Consider the following 23179-nt stretch of genomic DNA (forward strand, 5'->3'; position numbering starts at 1 on the left):
GGATAAAAGGGGGCATCTGTAATACTCTCAACAATAAAGATTTTAAAAAAGGAACAACAAAATATCTACAATACTTCCCTTACCACCACATAAATAGGGCTCCTCTATAACATGTAAATGCAACGGAAAGAAATGCATGTCTCAGACTTTATCTAAAAAGAATTCTCTTGGGAAATCTAAAGTCAACAAGAGAGACAAAATAAAAAGACACCAGAGGAAATTTTAGCTTCTGACACCTCTGTAAGCAAACAAATAAACACAGTTTACATCTTGCCAGATACACATAAAACCTCACACTAACGACCTATTTATCTAAGTAAATTTTACTGAATATATATCATCTCTAGCTTTCAACAAAAAATTACAGGAAATATTTTTTTTTAAAAATCAGAGCATGAATGCACACAGCAGACATCAGAACCACTCAAATATACCAGAGGTGTTGGAATTACCAAGCCAAAAATTTAAAACAACTATGATTACTATGCAAAGGGCTCTAATGGAAAAGTGGTAACACACAAGAATAGATGGGTAATGAAAGCAGAGAGAGATGGAAACTCTTAAGACAGACTCAAAAGGAAATGCTAGAAATCAGAAAAACATTGTAACAAAATTTAACAGTGCCTGTGATGGGCTCATCAATACACTGGACATAGCCAAGGAAAGAATCAGTGAGCTTGAAGGAATGTCAATAGAAACTTCCAAAACTTAATATGCAAAGAGAAAAAAGAATGAAAATTACAGAACAGAATATCCTAGAATTGTGGGACAATTACAAAAGGTATGACATGGAAAATGGGAATAGAACAAGGAGAAAGAAAGAAAAACCCTAAAAAGCATTTGAAGCAGTTATTGAGAATTTCCCAAAATTAAAGGTAGGCACCAAACCACAGATGCAGAGAACATTAAAAAGGAAAAGTACCCAAAAATCTATACCTAAACATAAATCTATACTTAACATATAATATCAAAACACAAAAGATCAAAGATAATAAGGAAATCTTGAAAGAAATCCTGAAAAAGAAAGACAAAAGAAAAACAAAGAACAAAAATAATGAATAGAAACAATCACAAATATGGTAAAAATATAATCCAATTATATCAATAATCTCTTTAAACAACAAGGGCCTAAATATGCCACATAAGAGACAGAGTCTGTCAGTGGATTAAAGAAAGTAAACTTATTAATATGTCAGTTACATCTCAAGTTGAAAAACTAAAAATAATTATTAAAATAAGTTGAAAAAACCCCAACTATACAGAAGTGGGCAAAAGTATGCTTATATAAAAAAAAAGACATTCAGGTTGTGATTATTACAACAGCTTGACTAACTCAAAACAATGTCATCACACTGTAAACCTACTTTGCCTGCTTTTGTATATAATCTACAAGAAACTCACTTTAAATTCAAAGACACAGATATATTTAAAGTAAAGGGATAGAACACAAGAAAATTATAGACCAACATCCTTAATGGATACTGATGCAAAAAACACTCAAGGAAGTACTAGCAAACCAAACTGAAGAACACATTGAAAGGATTACACACCATGACCAAATTTTATACAAACAATGTAAGAATTTATACCTGGAATGCAAAGATAGTTCTATATGCAAATCAATCATTATAATGTACCACATTAGCAATATGAAGAACAAAAACCACATGAACATCTTAACTGATACAATATAAGCATTAAAATTCAATACTCTTTCATGGTAAGAGTGCTCAACAAACTAAGAACAAAAGAAAACTGCCTCAATATAAAAGTTATATATGTTTTGCCAACATATTCATTAGCAAAACACTAAAAGCTTTCCCTCTAAGATCAGGAATAAGGTAAAGATGCCCGCCCACTCTTGCCACTACTACTCAACAACATAAGTACTTGAAATCCTAACCAGAGAAATTAGACAAGAAAAATAAATAATAAAGTTATCCAATTTGGAAAACAATTATTAAAACTATCTCTGTTCACAGATGAGATAATCTTATATGTAGAAAACCCTAAATCATTTTTTAGAGCCTTTTAGAACTAAAATAATTTCAACGAAGTTTCAGGATGCAAAATGAACACTTAAAAATTATTTATATTCTATACATTCACAATGACCAATCAAAAAGAAAGCAATCTCATTTACTACAGCATCAAAAGGGATAAAATACTTAGGGAAAAACCTAGCCAAGGCAGTAAAAGGACTAGCTCACTGGAAAGATAATCAATGCTCAAAGATTAGAAGACTTAGTACCATTAAAATGTCCATACTACCCAAAGCCATCTACAGATTCAATGTAATCCCTCTCAAAATCCAAATGGCATTTTTTTTTTGCAATAATAGAAAAACAAAATCCTAAAATGTATATAGGATTTCAAGAAACTCCAAATAGCCAAAAGAGAGAAAGACAGAGAGAGAGGAATTTTCAATACGAAAAATCTCTAAAATAAATAATCTAAGTTTCTATCTTAGAAAACTGAAAAAGAACAAATTAGATCTAAAGTAATAAGAAAAAAATTAATAAAAATTGGACGTGAAATTGAAAACAGAAAATAGTAAAGAAAAAAAACACAAAAAACCCCCCAGCAAAATCAAAAGCTAGTTCTTTGAAAAGATCAATAAAACTGATAAACCTCTAGCCAGTTTAACCAAGAGAAAAGACACAAAACACTAATAATCAAAGAAGGAACATGATCACAAATCTCATAGACATTAAAGATTAATAAGAGGAGAAACCAAGATGGTGGCATAGGTAAACACCTAAACTGCTGCCTCGCACAACGATTTCAAAACTACAACTAAAAGACAGAACGGACACCATCCAGAACCACAGGAAAGCTGGCTGAGTGAAAATTCTACAACTAGAAGGAAAGAGAAAAGCTCACAGAGAATTGGAGGTACGGCAAAGGGGCTTTGTGCGCGCAGAGAGGAAGGGCGGCTGAGAGCCTGGCTGACTTTCTCTGGCGGAAGGGGGAAGGAAGCCTCCAACCGCACTGAACCCCAGTTCTGACTGCACTGAACCCCAGTTCCGGGCGAACCCCTGGGGACCCACGCTCTTATGGGGGGAGTCTGGACTCTCGGGCGGAGACTCGAGCTGGGAAAGGCAGAAGTCTGAAGGCGCACGCGGGCCAGTGCACACAAAGGCTGCGGAGGTTGCCACAGGCTTTCTCTAGTGGAAGGGAGTCAGAGGATCCCAACTGCACTGAGCCCCAGTTCTGACTGCAGTGAACCCCAGTTCCAGGCGAGCCCCTGGGGACCCACGCTCTTGTGGGGGGAGTCTGGACTCTCGGGCAGAGACTCGGGAGCCGGGGAAGACGGAGGACAGAAAGTGCGCATGCGCGTGCATGCCAGTGCGCACAAAGGCTGCGGAAGTAGCCACAGGCTTTTCCTAGTGGAAGGGAGTCAGAGGATTCTTACTGCACTGAGCCCCAGTTCTGACTGCAGTGGACCCCAGTTCCAGGCGAGCCCCTGGGGACCCACGCTCTTGTGGGGGGAGTCTGGACTCTCAGGCGGAGACTCGAGCTGGGGAAGGCGGAGGACTGAAAGCGCACATGCGCGCAAGGGCAAGGCTGACAGGAAGCCAAGACTGAGACACAATCCCATCCAAGCTGAGCACAGAGGCTATTGCAATTTGGCAAGTCTAATCCTATAAGGCTGTCTCCAGCACCGAACTTCTCCCAGCATAGACACAGCTGATCCTTAAAGCCAACTGGCCCGGAGGTCAATTCTTCCCAGTGATACCAACAACAATAAAGACTTAATTACAACAAGGCTGTACACACAGTCCACAAAGGGGTGCACCAAGAGTGTCCACCTCAGGTTAACTGGGAAAGCAGACCCACTGGGCCATATTGGAAACCTAGCACAAATATCTACCTTACAAACTCAGGGAATCAGTGAAAATGCGGGGTCAAAGAATCAGATCACAAACGAAAGAAATGGAGGAAAACAAACGACTGGATATAGAATTCAAAACCACGGTTATAAGACTTTTTAAGAATATCCTAGAAAAGGCCGATAAATATAACGAGACCCTCGAAGATATGAAAAAGGACCAACTAGAAATTAAACATACACTGACTGAAATAAAAAATATTATACAGAGACCCAGAAACAGAATAGAGGAACACAAGAATCAAGTCAAAGAACTGAAATACAAAGAAGCAAAAAACACTCAACCGAAAAAGCAAAAAGCAAAAAAAAAAATCCAAAAAATTGAAGATAATGTAAGAAGACTCTGGGACAACTTCAAGCGTACCAACATCAGAATTATGGGGGTGCCAGAAGAAGAGAGAGAGCAAGATACTGAAAACCTATTGGAAGAAATAATGACTGAAAACTTCCCCCACCTGGTGAAAGAAATAGACTTACAAGTCCAGGAAGCCCACAGAACCCCAAACAAAAGGAATCCAAAGAGGACCACACCAAGACACATCATAATTAAAATGCCAAGAGCAAAAGACAAAGAGAGAATATTAAAAGCAGCAAGAGAAAAACAGTTAATTACCTACAAGGGAGCACCATTACGACTGTCAGCTGATTTCTCAACAGAAACTATGCAGGCCAGACGGGAGTGGCAAGAAATTTTCAATGTGATGAATAGCAAGAACCTACAACCAAGATTACTCTACCCAGCAAAGCTATCATTCAGAATTGAAGGGCAGATAAAGAGCTTCACAGATAAGAAAAAGCTGAAGGAGTTCATCACCACCAAACCAGTATTATATGAAATGCTGAAAGGTATTCTTAAAGAAGAGGAAGAAGAAAAAAGTAAAGAGAAAAATTATGAACAACAAATACATATCTATCAACAAGCGAACCTAAAAATCAAGTGAATTAAAAACCTGAGGAACAGAATAATCTGGTGAATATAATAGAATCAGGGGCATAGAAAGGGAGTGGACTGATAATTCTCAGGGGGAAAGGGGTATGGGGGGCTCATGAAGAGAATGGACAAAAATCATACACCTATGGATGAGGACAGTGGGGGGGAGGTAAGGGCAGAAGGTGGGGTGGGAAATGGGTGGAGGGGAGGTATGGGGGGAAAAAGGAGAAATAATTATAATAATCTGAATAAAGATTTATTTAAAAAAAAAGATTAATAAAAGATTATTACAAAGCATTCTGTACCCACAAATTTGACAACCTAGATTAAATGGACAAATTCCTTGAAAGACACAATTTACCAGAACACACACAAGGAGAAAAAGATGATCTGAATAGGTTTCTATCTATTAAAATTTTTAAATTAATAATTAATCATCTTCCAAAACAGAAAGCACCACATGCAATTGGGTTCACTGGTGAATACCACCAAACATTTAAAGAAGAAATGGTATTAATTCTCTAGTCTTTTCCAGAAGACAGAAGCAGAGGAAATATCTCGACTAATTGTATGAGGCCATCATTACCCTGATACCAACACCAGACAATGACATTACAAAAAGAAAACCTACAGACCAATATCTCTCGTGAACATAGATGCAAAAATCCTTAACAAAATATTAAAAAATTAAATCCAGCAATGTATAAAAACAATTATACACCACAACCAAGTGGGATTTATTCTAGGTATGCAAGACTGGTTCAACATTCAAAATCAATTAATATAATCAGTCACATCAAGTGACTAAAGAATAAAAAATTATCTGATCATATCTATAGATGTAGAGACAGTATTTGATAAAATTCAACATCCACTCATGATAAAAAAAAAACGCTTAGCAAACTAGGAATAGAGGAATATATCCTCAATGTGATAAAAGAAATCTACAGTTAACATTATACTTAACGGAGATAAACTAGATGTTTTCCTGCTAAGAACAGAAATAAAACAAGAAAATCTTTTCACACCATTCCTATTCAACACTGTATTGGAGGGGGAGAAGGAAGAGGAGGAGGAGGGGGAGAGGGAAGGGGAAGACAGGGGAAGATTGTGTGTATGGAGGGGTAGGGGGACGGGTAAGAGATCAATCAAAGGACTAGTATGCATTCATATAAGCATAAGCAATGGACACAGATAGTAAGGGGGTGAGGGCAAGTGCTGGGGGGTGGGAGCGGTTGTGAGAGGTCAATGGGGGAAAAAGGAGACGTGTAATACTTTAAACAATAAAGAATTTAAATTGATTAAAAAAAAAAGATGTACTTATAAACTCCAATAAAATAAGATGATATCCCCTGGCCAGTGTGTTCAGTGGTTAGAGCATTGGGTCGCACACCCAAGGGTCGCAGTTTGCATTCCAGGTCAAAGACACATACCTGGGTTGCAGTTTTGATCCTCAGCCCTGGTTGGGGTGTGTGTGGGAGGCAACTGATCAATGTGTTCCTCTCACCTCTCTCTCTCTCTCTCTCTCTCTCTCTCTCTCTCTCTGACTCACTCTCCTCCCTTTACCCCCCTCTTCTGCTCTCTCTCTAAAAAAAAAAAAAATCAATGGAAAAAAAATACCCTCGGGAAAGGATTAACAAAACAAAAAAAAGAAGATAAAGATGATACAATGATATTGAAGAAAAAACAAACAAATAGAACACTGAAACAGAAAAGGGAGTCCAGAAATAGCCACCAAATATAACCAACAATTTTGACAAAGGAACAAAGGCAGTGCAATGGAAAAAGGATGATCTTTTCAACAAATAGTGCTAGTGCTTATTTCAGCAGCACATCTACTAAAATTGAAATGATACAGAGAAGATTACCATGGCCTCTGTACAAGGATGACACAAAAATTTGTGAAGTATTCCATATTAAAAAACAAACAAACAAACAAAAACAGTGCTTGAACAACTGGAGAGCCACAGCAAAGAAATGAATATAGGCACATCAAAAATTAACCCCAGACAAAATATTTGCAACTGGAGGAGAAACAAAGATGGCGGCATAGGTAAACACCTGAACAGCAAGTTCTGGGACAAATTCAAGCATACCAACATCCGAATTATGGGGGTGCCAGAAGAAGAGAGAGAGCAAGATACTGAAAACTTATTGGAAGAAATAATGACAGAAAACTTCCCCCACCTGGTGAAAGAAATAGACTTACAAGTCCAGGAAGCACACAGAACCCCAAACAAAAGGAATCCAAAGAGGACCACACCAAGACACATCATAATTAAAATGCCAAGAGCAAAAGACAAAGAGAGAATATTAAAAGCAGCAAGAGAAAAACAGTTAGTTACCTACAAGGGAGCACCCATACGATTGTCAGCTGATTTCTCAACAGAAACTATGCAGGGCAGACAGGAATGGCAAGAAATATTCAAAGTGATGAATAGCAAGAACCTACAACCAAGATTACTCTACCCAGCAAAGCTATCATTCAGAGTTGAAGGGCAGATAAAGAGCTTCACAGATAAGAAAAAGCTAAAGGAGTTCATCACCACCAAACCAGTATTATATGAAATGCTGAAAGGTATTCTTTAAGAAGAGGAAGAACAAGAAAAAGGTAAAGATAAAAATTATGAACAACAAATACATATCTATCAATAAGTGAATCTAAAAATCAAGTGAATAAAAAATCTGATGAACAGAATAAACTGGTGAATATAATAGAATCAGGGGCATAGAAAGGGAGTGGACTGACAATTCTCGGGGGGAGAGGGGTGTGGAGGGTGCGGGAAGAGACTGAACAAAAATCGTACACCTATGGATGAGGACAGTGGAGGGGAAAGGGGTGAGGGCAGAGGGTGAGGTGGGAACCGGGTAGAGGGGAGCTAAGTGGGGGAAAAAGAGGAACAATTGTTATAATCTGAACAATAAAGATTCATTTAAAAAAAAAAAAAAAAGGACTGAGCATGACAGACATATTTAATGGCATCCTTTCCCAGGAGACTCTGGATTCCTTTGACAGTTAAACCTTGGGTTGAGAATTCCCCTTTGGTTTTGCTGTAGCTTTCTTAGAACTTCACTACAGTGTAAGGCTTTTCCTATCCAACCTGCCTTTGTCCTTCCTTTTAGCCTCTGCTTGATAACTACAAGTTTTCATGATCCAGACAAAGCTCCATATAGCATGACTAAAGATGACTATTTCTTTTAAGTTGTCTGTCAGTTTTATTAGGAAATAGATTTTCCATAAATGACTTAAAATAGGTATACAAAAAAAAATAATTAGGTGCTTAAAAGTAGGGTTACCATATTTAAGAGAAATGAAACAAACAGAAAAAAATCTGAAGTGAATAGCAATTTGTAGTAATTCAGATGCCTAAAAATAAACATAAAAACTTAGTTATAAGAAGTTTTGAAATTTAGAAAATGTTCTCATATACATTGCTTCATTTGACACATACAACATTGGAGAAAAAAGGGAGCAGAATAATACTTATTGAGTACTTTTTTGTACCATAAACATTGGTCTGGGGCATTGCTATAATTGTAGCATCTCCCTTTTACAGATGATGAAACTGAGGCTCATAAAGTTACTAGAAATGCTCAAGCATGCAAAACTAACAACACTGGACAAAGGTCTTTCTCCTATGCTGTCTCCAGAATACCATTCAAAAATTAATCCTATCCCTAAGGATCCAAATGAGATGTTATCTTGTCTCATTCTTCAAATGTTATATATTAAAAGTAGCGCTAGAGCACGTGCCCGTGTTGCAGGCTCCATTCCCAGTAGGGGGTGTGCAGGAGGCAGCCCATCAATGATTCTCTCTCATCACTGATGTTTCTATCTCTAGCTCTCTCCCTCTCCCTTCCTCTCTGAAATCAATAAAAATATATTATTTTTTTAAAAAAAGTAGAGCTCTATTCACTCTCCATTCACAACAGAACAGTGACACTTCACCTCTCCACCCTCCACATCCCAACCACACAAGTGAAACCAAGCAGGAGACCTGAAACCTATGACTTAATTCAAAGGAGAAGTGAGATTAATAGTTAATGATCACTAATTAATTAAAAATGCAACTTACTGATCTTCACATTGGAAAAGCCAGCCTCAGCAATCATCAGTGGTTTTTGGGATTGATTAACCTTCTCCCTGCTCTAATATCAAAGGTCTCCTACATAAGGTACCTAACTGGACATCAACCCTACAACACCATAATACATTTTCTATCACAAGCACTTCCATAGTATGGAAGACTGGCTAAGTGAAGAAGTTTAATTTTACTGTAAGTAATCTGCCACAGTATGATGGCTCACTGTAGGTGGGCCAAGGGGGGAGCATTCAAATTGTAAGTAAAACATTAATGATATTAAGCTTGTCACAGAAATTCCTTCAAAACACATACACACCTCAGTGTCTTAGATATAAAGCTTACATGACGATTGATGTAGGGATAATTACTCTTAGTTTTCCTTTTATCTCTTACCATTCTCTCTCTTCTTATTTTTTCACCAAAACAAACTGCCTCTCATTGACACTAGCAGGTTCACCAGGTTGGCTTATGTAATGGAGCAAGGAGAAGACTCCATTCCAAACTTTTTCTAGAAATACATATTATTTAATGAAATCCTAGCCAGCAGGTATGTAAATCAAAGATGTAAACCTACAAAATTTTAAGAGGTAAAAAAATTCCTACTATTTTATGATAATCAAGAGAAATAAATTGATCACTATATTAAAAAAACTTCTTTTTAAATAGTTAACATTTAGCAAGGAGAACAAAGAATACTTTAATTCCACAAAGGGAAGATGATACAGTGGAAAGAACTGAGCTTCGGGTAAGGCAGCTTGCCACTTTTTAGCATGTTGGAGAAAAAAACACAAAAAAGAAACAATAGCAACTATACAATAGCAACAAAAGCAATAAAATTCTTAGAAATAAAGTTAACAAAAAAATGTCAAAAGCTTGTAAAAATAAAACTCCTGAGAGTCACAAAAGTTAACTTGAACAAATGGAAAAGATAACCTCTTATCCCTGGATAATTGAATATCACAAATAGATTAGTTCTTACTAATTTATAAAGTTAATGAAATTCCAATTTAAAATACCAACACCTTTGTTATGGAGTTAGCCAAAATGATACCCAAGTTCATACAGAAAAATAAACATTCAAGAATAGCTAGCAAAACACGAAAAAGAAAAGCTACATGGGTGAATTAGCCCTACCAAAGAAACAAACAAAAAACATTTTAAAGCATTGTAATTAAAACAGTGTGGTACTGACATAGCAATATGCAAATGACATACTGGAACAGAATGAGAAGTCCAGAAATAGATCAGTACATGTGGAAATTTAGCATATAATAACAATGGCATCTTAAATCAGTGCAACAAAGATAGACCTTTTAATAAATTGTACTAAGACAACTGGTTAATGATATAGAAAGAATAAAAATTAGATCAATAACTCACACCGTACACAGGAATAAACGCCATACAAAGGAATAAACTTCAAATGAATCAGAGATCTAAATATAAAAAGTGAAATCTTACCAAGTACTAGAAGAAAATAAGGGTGAACTTCTCTTTACCTGAGGAAAAGGCTTTTTTTCTATAAGGAAAGGCTTTATAGTGAAAAAGCTTTCTAACCATAACTTAAAATCCGGATATGATAAGAGAACAGTAAGTCTGACTACATGGGGGGAAGGGGTGACTTTTACATGGCAAAATATAGACTATATAAAGTAAAAATACTACTCATACCACAGATAAAGACTAAATTCATAATCAAGTCTTCAGAGTTAAGACAAAAAGACCAAAAATCCATTTTAAAAATGGGCCCCCCAAAAAGACAATTCACACACAAATAATAAAATGGACAGTGAACAGATGAAAAGATGGTAAAGTACATCCACAATAAGATTGTAAATTAAACTACCACCTACCAGACTGGCAAATATTGAAAAGTAAAGCAATGCATGTTGTCAAAGCTGTGGGGATATAGGCACTCATGTTACTGGAGTGAATACAAATTGGTATAACCCTTATGGAGAAGAATTTAGCAATATCAAACAAAACTGCATATGTGTTTGTTTTGATTGAGCAGTCCTACTTTCTCTTATCTACACTGAAGATATACATCTAATTTAAAAAGGACGTATGTAAAAGGTATTTCATAACAGCACTCTTAGAGATTTACAAAATACTAAAAAGAAGTTAAATATCCACAGTGGAAGAATGATTGAATCAATGCTGTAATGCTATCCTATATAATCTTATCTAATAAAGAGGGGATATGCTAATTGACCCTCACGCCATCGCAAAGATGGTGGCGCCCACAGCCAATAAGGAGGGAATATGCTAATTGACTGTCCTGCCCTCAAAGATGGCGGCGCCCATAGCCAATAAGGAGGGAATATGCTGCTTGACTGCCCCACCCTCAAAGATGGCAGCACCTACAGCCAATAAGGAGGGAATATGCTAATTGACTGTCACGCCCTCAAAGATGGCAGTGCCCACAGCCACAAGATGGTAGCGCCCAGTTCCCTCAGCCTTGCCGGGGCGGTAGGTGCGGCAAGGCTGGGCCCAACCGCCTCCAGAGTCCCCCAGTACCCTCAACCCCCCAACCGCCCAGGGCCAGCCTGAGGCACAGGCAAGCCTCAGATGGTGGCTGCCCAGCCGCCCAGGGCTGCCCAAGGCTCAGGTAACCAGGGCCGGCCGAGGCTTGCACTGCTGGCAGTGGCAGCAGCAAAGGTGTGATGGAGGCGTTGCCTTCCCCTGATCCCTGGGTCGCCTCCCTCGCTGAGGGCTCCCAGACAGTGAGAGGGGGCAGGCCAGGCTGAGGGACCCCCCTTCCAGTGCATGAATTTCCATGCACCGGGCCTCTAGTATCCTATATAATGAAGAAGTAATACGCAAATTAATCCTCACGCCCTCACAAGATGGCTGCCTAGGAGGCGGAGCTTTTGATGCTGACTGGCATAGAAACCGACCACTTAGAACCTAATCTGGGTGAACTGCAAAGGCAGAACCTAAGGTGGAGGCGGAGGAGGGGTTTTAAGGGCAACAGCTGTTTGGTGTAAGGTGTAAGAAAGCGGTTCAAATTTTTAATGACCGGTTTGGCGGTATAGTGCATATGGCTGGCTATCAGTCCAGATATAAGAATTATGTATTTTTGTCTGCCAAGAGCATCTCCTCCTGCTGAAAACGCCCCCCCCCCCCATTTAAGCAATCCTATCCTATATAGTCTATCTATTACTAATAAAAGAATAATATGCTAATTAGACTGGGTCAACCAGCCATCTTCTGGACGCCTGACTTCCTTCCGGACAAAGCCATGGTGGAGGGGGCCGAGGCAGAGGCAGTTAGGGGCAATCAGGCTGGCAGGGGAGGGCTGTTGGGGGCAAGATCAGGCTGGCAGGGGAGGGCAGTTAGGGGCGACCAGGCAGGCAGAGGCATTTAGGGGTGATCAGGCCGGCAGGGGAGAGCAGTGAGGGGCGAGATCAGGCCGGCAGGGGAGGGCAGTTAGGGGCGATCAGGCAGGCAGAGAGGTTAGGGACAGGCAGGCAGGCAGGCAGAGGGGTTAGGGGCAATTAGGCAGAGGCAGTTAGGGGTGATCAGGCAGGCAGGCAGGTAAGCAGTTAGGAGCCAGCAGTCCCAGATTGCAAGAGGGATGTCCGATTGGAGAGGGTGCAGGCTGGGCTGAGGGACCCCCGCCCCCCGTGCACAAATCTCGTGCACCGGGCCACTAGTGCAGCTATAAAAAGGATATGCAATGATTCCCAGGAACCATAGCTAAGAGAAAAAGCGAAGTACAAAAGAGTATCTCTAATGTATTCCTTACCTTTCGTCTAGGAAAGAAACCAAGAAAATTATTCTTAACTGCTCATTTGTGCAAAAGAAACCCAGAAAAAAATAAAATGAGATTGGCCATCTACAGGAGTGAGCACAAACAAGAAAGAGGGAATACGAGGGAAAAACACTTGTACATTTCTGACTTTTGGAACCAGGTTAGTGTTTCACAATTTTTTTAAAAAATCAAAAAGAATGGGGATAAAGTTCTAAGAATGGATAGAAACATACAGAAACAGATGAACCAAATTGTATTTCAAATGAATAATATAACTATGCTAGCGGAAAAAATTTACATTAAAAAAAATAAATTTAAAAAAACAAGACAGAATCAACTCAAATATCTCTGAACAGAATATATGGGTTTGATACAATGATGATAAAATGTAATAAAGCACTCTGGAGTTAGACTGCTTGGATTTAAATACTTGGCCATTTATTCATGTGCTAAGTGTGACCCTGGACAAGTTAATTTATCATGTCTTTGTGCACAGTTTGCCTAATCCAAATAATAACCAATCTCATAATACTAATGTTATGTCTCAAATAAAACCATGCATGTAAAAACGTTATATCATTGTGCATATAAGAAGTACTTGGTATTTGCTATCATCAACTACTCATCCAAAGAAAACATTGAATATGTGGGTACCCAAGAGACACACATACTAAAAATGGAGTCCTTGTCATGAAAAAAATTTGGAAATTTTCTAGTGTTCAAGGAAATTAGAATAGCAAAATCCATATGGCTGGCTGGAATCATCTGGGAAATTTCATAAAGGAAGAATCTGACATGGGTCTTAGACTTAGATAGCAGAAGAATGGGAGTGATATAGGAAAATAATGGGAATCTGAATAAAAGCAGAGAGGTCATAAAGACCAATATAGGTCAAGAGCCATGACACAGAAAGGTTGGAAAGCTGAGTATCTGACGATTAGGCAAGACTATGGAAGCTCCTGAATGTATAAATGAACTGGGCAGGTTTTATTTTCTAGACTATGAGGAGCCATAGAAGATTTGTATGTAGGAGAAACAACATGACCAAACTGAACTGTGGGATTATTTTAGTGTTGGTATATAGAAGGGATTAGAAGGAAGAAGATCAGAGGTAGAGTCTTATGAGTGGTTAAGCCAAACAATGATAAGGGCCTGACTAGAATGGTAGTGATGAGGAAAGAAAAGAAGGGATAAATCAACAAGGCTATGGGGGGAGGGGGGGGAATCAATAAAGTTTGATAATGATTGCATATGAGATATGAGATAATAGGTTTTAGAGAAAAGAAGAGTCTTAATGACAAGATAAATGATGATGCCATTAGAAGGAAAAAGGAATTCGAATCATCAGAAATGATTTCTATTGGGTCTTAAAAGTTAAGTCAGGGTTGTATAAGAAGCCTTGCCAATTTGAGATAACAGCGCAACATTGAGATACCAAGAACCAATGGGCATTTGGCAACATGGGAGTAATGACTGGAAGAGAGAGAGAACTGATGGCAAAAACTGTAGATTTGTTTCCTAAGAAATTAAAACCACCTTAGAATGTTCGAGACATTCTAAAGCATACAGACACTAACATGTGTGCTATTTCTGAGCAGTAATCACCTCAAGTTTTTTATATCCCTTAATGTTTAACATAGTTCCTAGCACATGGGAGACTCTCAGTAGAATGTTGCAGAGGTGGGAGGAGTAGAGAAAGGTATAGAACTGCATGTCTTACTAATGACAGAACCTTGACTATAGCCCAGGTCTCCTGACTCTCCACTATACCATAACACAGAGATGACTTCCAAACATCCATGCATAGGATCCCCTAAAGAAATGGTGCAGGAAATGACAATAAAATGAACTGTGGGGATTGCTGGTTTCTAGGGACAGATGGAAGAGAGACATAAGAAAACAGTAAAGAAAGATCAAAGTTATTGGGGGGGTGTGTGTGTATGGGAGATGACAGTGTTGAATAATAGATTCAAAGGAAGCATAGTCAAAAATATCAAATGATCCTCTGCTACAGGCAATGTTTCTCTGGTCTCCTATACCTGTGAGACGCAAGGCAGGAGAGGTAACTTTTTAATAGTAGAAAGTAAGATGTTTTAATCTACCTTTCACAGCATTTTAAATGCATGCATCACTCATAGCAGTAGTTCAAAAATAATAATGCAATCTTCAGTAAATTTTATTTCTACACAATATATAGCAGAAAATAAAATCACTATAGTAAATAGTTGAGCTGAACAAAAATATGCACAATAAATGAAATGTGAAGCAAAAAGAAACAACTTAAAATCATGTACTGATAGCAAAAAACATGAAATACTGAAGGTCTTACCTTAAATCTCTTGTCTTGCAATACTTTCTTGATGGCAACCAATTCTCCTGAATCACAAAGTTTGGCTTGATATACCACACCAAATGACCCATTTCCAATCACTTTAGTGTCTGTATAGCTGACTTCTTGTGGCCTGTCTGGACCCTGCCCAGGAGTTGCCACCACTGTGGTCACCTTACTGCCATCCTTGTCTCCTAAAAGAAAAAAGGTATAGACAAATGAGAAATGTAAAGAATTAAACAGAGAAAATTGCCAAAGTATACAAATTAAACTATATTCTTTGCCACAAACTATTTTTAAATGTTTATCTTAGTTTATCATATGGAGTTACTTCAACTATTTGTTTCAATTTAATATTTCTTTCCCACCATTTATTCAGTAATTCTATAGATCAGGCACACCATGCTTTCTTTATACATGTGACTCTCTATTTAATGGAAACACCACCATGAAAATAACAGTACTATTCCCATATTAAACATAATGGGAAGAAAGGTGGACTCACTAAGGTTTGAATCCCTATCTATACAATTCTAAAAGCCCTAGTTATTTCCTCAAGGCTTCCTTATTGTACTTGAAAATAAAATATGTGAAGCTGCAAATGTCTAAATATGCTCACTCTATTCACACCACTCTGCCTGTAGGAAGGTAAGGGTTTGAGTTTTTGCTTCTTCATGTCTTATTTCTTTTTTAAGAAAACAGTGGAATGCCTCTCAGAGAAAGGTCAGATGGAGAAAAGTAATAGGAAAAGAACGTTGATTGCAGGCTCGATCCCTGGCCCTTGTCAGGTGTGTGCAGGAGGCAACCAATTGATGTGTCTCTCTCACATTAATGTTTCTATCTTAATTAGGGGTTAATTTAGGGGTAGGAAATGCAAAACCTATTCTGAACTTAAGCCTCATTCATAAGTATTTGCCCACTCATGGCCCTCTCCTTACCTTTTATGCCTTCCTTCCCCTGACCCCCTGACCCAGGAACAATCCAAAGACTTTGCAGTTAAAGCTCAAGAGCCACTTTCTACTTGGGCATAGTTCACAATAACCTTTTCCTCTGAATTCTTAATCTACTCTAAACCATCCTAGCTACCTAGCACCTGATTTTAGAGCTCTAAGTTATTCTGTTATTGATTTCAGAATACACACAGATTCTTGTGACTACAATCATTTGAAGTAGCAATTATGATTTCTGCTACTTCTCTCTTCCCTGACAAATCTAAAACCAATTCTCAGTACAATATAAGTCCATAGGCTCAATGTCTAAACTACACATTTTCCTTTTTGTCCTCTACTACTTTAATTATCAATTTTATTTTTAAGATGTTAACCTAATAAAAAAAAATATAATGTAATATTTAACTCTAGATAGCAAGTCAAGAGTATGAAGTATTCATTTGTACATCATATATAAAAAGATAAAAAACTAAATTAAAAAATATAATCTAGTTTTCCAATGACTTCAGTGTTTTCTCCTAACAAAATATAAAACTGCAAGATAAATGAATATACAAATATTAGTGGTATATTATAACCAATATTTATAGTCATTTAATTTCACAGAGGTATTAATATACACAAAAGTCAGTAATACACACAATCTCTATTATATTAAGGCCAGCTATCATTTTAAATTAATTTTTTTATTGATTTCAGAGAGAGGAAGGGAGAAGGAGAATTAGAAACATCAATGATGAGAGAGAATCACTGGCTGCCTCCTGCACTCCCCCTCCCCCTCACTGGGGATGGAGCCTGCAACCCATGCATATGCCCTGAGCTCCTGATTCATGGGTTGATGCTGAACCACTGAGCCACACAAGCCAGGCTATGGACAGTTATCTTAAACATGTCTTTAGTTCCAAGGTGAACCACCCCAACAGGTATGATTTAGTTAGCACAAGTCCAATACCACTTCTAGAAAGAATAACCTAAATCTTGACAACACCATCATTTATATTTACAACAGTATCACATATGCTTTAAATGTATATAAACCTGAACACAAGCCAACACATATATAACAGTTCTCAAGGTTTTCAAATGCAACCTTCACATCTCACTTCCAAGTAAAAGAAATCTTAAATATACTTGCTAAAAAACTAGTTTAGCCTAGCCGGTTTGACTCAGAGGATAGTGCGTCATCCCTTGGACTAAAGAGTCCTGGATTCGATTTCTGGTCAAGGGCATGTACGTTGATTGCAGGCTCGATCCCTGGCCCTTGTCGGGTGTGTGCAGGAGGCAACCAATTAATGTGTCTCTCTCACATCAATGTTTCTATCTCTCTGTCTCTCCCTCTCCCATTCACTCTCTCTAAAAATCAATGGAAAAATATCCTCAGATGAGGATAAAAAACAGTTTAAGCTAAGCTAAGTTCTAAGTCATCATGCTCCATTGCCCCAAAATACACTATTACTTTTGTTTCTGACCATGTTAACCTTAACTCAATTTTTCAGGTTGACTACAAACTTATCTAATAAAGAGGGATTATGCTAATTGACCATCACTCTGTCACAAATATGGCTGCACCCACAGTTGAGGCCAAGTTCCCATAAGGAGCCTTAACGAGCAATTGTAGGGACCTGAGGCTACGCCCCCCACCCGGCAGGGCTTGACAGGGGACCTCAAGGTGCGCTTCCCATCCTGGTGCTGGGCTAGGGGACCTCAGGCTGCGCCCCCCACCTGGTGGGGCTTGACAGGGGACTTCAGGCCGCACGGGGCTTGACGGGGACCTCAAGGTGCGCTTCCCGTCCTGGTGCTGGGTTAGGGGACCCCAGGCTGCTTCCCCTGCCCCAGCGCCAGGCCAGGGGACCTCAGGCCGTGCCCCCCACCAGGTGGGGGCTTGACAGGGGACCTCAGGCCGCGGCCCCAGCACCAGGCCAGGGGACCTGAGGCTGTGCCCCCCTGCCTGGCTGGGCTTGACAGGAGACCTCAGACCGTACCCCGCACCCAGTGGAGCTTGATGGGGGACCTCAAGGTGCCCCCCCCCCCAGTGCTGGGTCGGGGGAACTCAGGCCATGCCCCTGCCCAGCGGGACTTGACAGGGGACCTGAGGCTGTGCCCCCCTGCCAGTGGGGCTTGACAGGAGACCTGAGGCTACACCCCCCTCCCGGTGCTGGGCTGGGGGACCTGAGGCTGCGCCCCCCCCCCCTGCCTGGCAGGGCTTGACAGGGGATCTCAGGCCGTGTCCCCCACCTGGCAGGGCTTGACGGAGGACCTCAAGGTACACCACCCGCCCCAGTCTGGGCTGGGGGACCTCAGGCCACGCCCTCCATCCTGGCGCCAGGCCAGGGGACCTGAGGCTATGCCCCCTGCCCGGCAGGGCTTGACAAGGGTGGGACTGGCCGGGTCTGGATCTAGCCCAATTCGGGGGGGGGGGGGGGGGGGAGAAACGGGATGCGGGTCTGGGTCTCAAGCGTGCATGTAGGTGGGCAGGGACTTGACTCTGGGTCCTGTGGTGAGCCCCAGACTCTGACAGGAGGAAGGTTTTCATATACATTTTACTAATTTTCTTTCATCTCTGACACTTCTATTATAGAGAAAGGGCAAATAGCAATATTAAATTATTTCCTCTAATTAATCCCCTTTTAATGTGCATGAATTTCGTGCACTGGGCCACTAGTATACTACTAGAGGCCCGATGCATGAAATTCATGCAAGAGTAGGCCTTCCTTCTTTCCCCTGGCTGCCAGCACCAGCTGCCTCTGGAACCCGGACCCCAACTTCCCTCTGGCCGCCGGCAGGCACCCAGGACCTGGGCTTCCCTCGCAGCCCTGGCTTCATCCAGAAAGTGGTCTGGGAGGACGTCTGGTCTAATTAGCATATTATACTTTTATTATTATAGGTAAGTTATTTTCTTCTTCTTTGAAAAATAAACTTGTATGATAGCACTCCTAAAGAGAGAATCACAGTCTTTTGAAATTAAACTCTTCATAAAAGAGATCTAGAAAGGTTAGATCCAGAAAGATTAAAATCCAAGGCATTGGATATATTTTCTTATATTCCAATAGTCCCAAAGAAAATTTCAAACAGAAGTGATTTAAGACCAGATTTTAAAAAAAGAAAAGAATGCCGAAACCGGTTTGGCTCAGTGGATAGAGCGTCGGCCTGCGGACTGAAGGGTCCCAGGTTTGATTCCGGTTAGGGGCATGTACGTTGGTTGCGGGCACATCCCCAGTAGGAGGTGTGCAGGAGGCAGCTGATCAATGTTTCTCTCTCATCGATGTTTCTAACTCTCTATCCCTCTCCCTTCCTCTCTGTAAAAAAATCAATAAAATATATTTTAAAAAAAAAGAACTATGAATTAATAATCCCACTGAACAAGTTGCTTGCAAAACTTCACAGGCATAATTCACAAAACAAAGCATTACCACTTTTTATTAAGATTAAATAAATAGATTTTAAGAATGACTGCTGTATTCTACAATTTTAACTGAGAACAAAAACTGTCCGGGATATAATCAAAACTTATGCTTTTCCACTGTATAACCATATTTCAATAACAAAACAGCAGTCACAGCTTTGTTCTTGCTCCGATAAGAGAATTTAAGCAATATACGATTGTGTAATGACTTTCCCCTCTTGCCTCCTCTGAGGCTGCATTTGTAAAAAAAAAAAAAAATTCACATTTCAGAGAAATGGTTTCCGAGCCTCAAGAATCAGCTATGAAAGCTATCCATCACAACCCTGGGATTTATTATCTCTTTAACCTCAAGTATAGTTGGGAACACTGGCTACCCCAGCATCATGATTTGTATATAAGAAAATGCACAAATCAGATAATTCTGTAAAAATATTAAAAGCAAAGTAGAAAGGTAAACAGACAGGTCCTATAAAAGCTATCACCGAAAGAGACTCTAGAGGCCTCTTAATTTAAAACTGATTGGATGCGGTCAAGAACCAATCCTTTCACCTTCCTGTACATTTAGTAAAAAAAAAAAAAAAAAAAAAACTTAAAAATTTACTGTCTTAGCAGAAATTAAAAGATTTACTCTCTTTCAAGTAGTTAGAGAAATTGCTAAGAACTCTTATGGGCTATACTCTACAACTATAAAATCCCTAGGTATACTAGGAACAATGACTCTCAGGATTTCCACCTCAAGCATCCTGGAATTTTTATTCAGAAATCATCAAGTTAATCCACAGACTACTCCATCAGAGATCTGAAATATCAGAGATATACAGAGTGGCAAGATATCACTGGGGATGACTTGGCCTGAGCATTAGTAGCACATGGGATAGTCAGCAGCTAGTGTGCCAAGGAAAAGCATGTCATCACTTGGCATTGTAACTTTCTGAATTAGCAAGAAAATAACAGCTGTATAAAATTTCACTGTACAAAGAACTTTCCAATTCATTATTTCATCCACTCTAATATTTATAATAAATGTAGAGATATATTATTGTTTACTATGCAAACGAGGAAAGTAAGACTAAGAGAGAGTAACTTGTCCAATATTATAAAGCTTTAGCAGAACTCTTCACTTGCCTCATGCTGTCTCTGCTATATTTTACAACCTTCCTACTACAGCTGAAAGACTAACTTCATATACTATTATACCTCCAAAGCAGCAGATGTTTCTGAAAACATGATGTATAAAGAGTAATAAGAAGAGAATAAATGAATAATCTTTTACAGTTTTTAGGCATCAATCATTCAGTTATTAACAGCTAAAAAGCTCTTTCTAAAAATACTCTGGCAGCATAAGATTTTGAAACTTCTCCCCCTCCCCGCCCCGTCACATGAAAAACAAAAATGTAAAACAATTGATTCTGTGATATTCAATCTAACATTTGCTACTGGAAAAGAGATAATTTTGGATCTTAGCAACAGAGCAGCATTTAAGCTCTGCTAACAAGAGACCAAAAGCTAGAAATCATAAAAAATGGCCTCATTTTTTTAAAAAAGTCACCACTTTGCTCAATACTAAACTTCCAATAATACATAGTATAGTGAATCTCAAACCAATTACAATAAAATTGGTCTCTCAAAAACGCCATTGTCTCCAAGGAGCAATAGCAGCAGTACAATGGGAACAGGGAGGCTCCAGGCCCTCTCTCTGGCCAAAAGACTCCTGTGATCCTCTATTTCAATTAAAACTCACTCAAGTGGTATTAATTTCCTATCAAAGCTAGAACACAATTAAATTCCTTACTCTTTACCACAATAGATAAATCTTAAATATATAAATCACAATAGGCTCCTCATGAGGCAATGGCCTACAATACAATCATTTTCTATTGAAGGCTAGCCTATCTAATAAAGAGGGAATATGCTAATTGACCCTCACACCCTCAAAGATGGCAGCACCCACAGCCAATAAGGAGGGAATATGCTAATTGACTGTCACACCCTCAAAGATGGCAGCACCCACAGCCACAAGATGGCGGCACTCAGTCCCCACAGCCCCACCGGGGTGGCAGGCACATGGAGCGCACCTGCCTCCGGAGTCCCCCAGTCCCTTAGCCCCCCAGCCGCCCAGGGCTGGCCCGAGGCGCAGGCAAGCCTCAGATGGCAGCTGCCTGAGGCTCAGGTAACCAGGGCTGGCTGAGGCTTGCACTGCCGGCAGTGGCAGCAGCAGGGGTGTGATGGGGCATCGCCTTCCCCTGATGGCCGAGTCGCCTCCTGCTCCTGAGGGCTCCTGGACTGTGAGAGGGGGCAGGCTGGGCTGAGGGACCCCTCCTCCAATGCATGAATTTTCATGCACCGGGCCTCTAGTCTATATTATAAAAACTGAGTGGCCCTAACGCCGTAACGACCAAAGACCGGTCACCAGGAGGCTGTGTGTGTGGCAAGGAACGTGCAGACTTGACTCTGGGTCCTGTGGCACAGCGAGACTTGACTCTGGGTCTCATGGCACGGCAGGACTCGGGGGAGTTCCGCGGCACACCGGGGTCTGGGGTCCCGGGTCTCCCGCGATTTTGCGCACTGGGTCACTAGTTAAATATAAAATACAAGTTTTACAAAAGTCTTAGGCATATCCCAAACGATATGTGCAGCCTAGTTCTCAATCTCTCAAATACAGGTTTGTGCCTGTAAGCAATACCTTGTGGTTACATTTTTTAAGTCTTCTGAAGTCACGCCTCAAACCAATCCACCCAGAGATGAACAAATGTTACAGCATAACAAGCACAGTCCACATCCAAAGTGTGGAACGAGCATCCAAAAACCAAAGGCCACTTCCAGCATGTTTAATTATTTAGGCAGTACGTGGTACTGATTCTCATTTTATATGAATGATAAATCCAAAGTTGAACATACTATAGTCATTTAATGTTTCTTAAGATTCATGAGCTGTAAAAAGGCAACAACTTTAACATTTTTTAACTGAGAGGCTTTTAGAGATGTTAATAAGCCATCTCTACTAATACAAACTGAACAATTATGACTGTTTTATAGAGACAGTCTATAGCTCATGGGTGGGGAACCTTTCTTCTGCCAAGGGCTATTTGGATATTTATAGCATCATTTGCAGACCATGCAAAATTATCAACTTAAAAATTAGCCTGCTACATTTGATCAAACATTTAATTAACTCACCCCTAGTGCCTTGGCAGAACCAGACCAAATGATTTTGGGAGCCTTATAAAGCCCTCGGGCTGGATGTTCCCCACCCCTGCTTTAACTCAAGAATAAAGTCTCCATGAAGAAATAAGAGAGTTTAAATAAAATTTGTCACAAAAGCCCAGAGAAACCACACACCACTATCTGTGACTACAAGTAAGATACAAAATATTTTTATGAGGGTTTTGACCTAACAATAGTATTAGTAGAGAAAATAGCATTGCCTATTTCTCTAGCAGGAAGAGAAATACCAGATAGCTATTTTTACAGATGTTTAACAACAATATGGCAAACACTCTTGAAAACTATTATATCAATTATTCAAAAGAACCAAAAAATATTATATTTAGGCATGATTAAGACTGTCTGAAGGGTAAACAATGACCGCTGTCAAATTTTCAGGTTTTTAAATCAAAGTTCAAACAACTCTTTATCCTAAGTAACTGGCTAAGGAACTACTATTAAAACAAAACATTCTCTCCAAAATAAACAAAACAGCTTAAAAACATGAAAACAACATAAAAATTAAACAGCAAAAGAAATAAAAAAGGAACTGAGGTCCACAAAATCAGTTGTACAAATTCTGAAATAAACGTATTCTTGTCATGAAATAGAGGCTCTATTGAAGCTC

At 39.6% G+C, this 23179-nt stretch overlaps 1 protein-coding gene across 4 annotated transcripts in view; it reads right to left on the reverse strand.

The window, feature by feature from the left end:
* Positions 1-23179, reverse strand: part of GSK3B (glycogen synthase kinase 3 beta) — a 190011-nt gene that overhangs the window by 101638 nt on the left and 65194 nt on the right. For all 4 annotated transcript variants that reach the window (XM_080654924.1, XM_080654923.1, XM_080654926.1 and 1 more), the window contains exon 2: positions 14995-15188. In XM_080654924.1, coding sequence (XP_080511050.1) covers positions 14995-15188 — 194 coding nt within the window. The remainder of the gene's footprint in view (positions 1-14994; positions 15189-23179) is intronic.

This window comes from Plecotus auritus, assembly GCF_963455305.1.
Source record: "Plecotus auritus genome assembly, chromosome: 2".
Lineage (NCBI taxonomy): Eukaryota > Metazoa > Chordata > Mammalia > Chiroptera > Vespertilionidae > Plecotus > Plecotus auritus.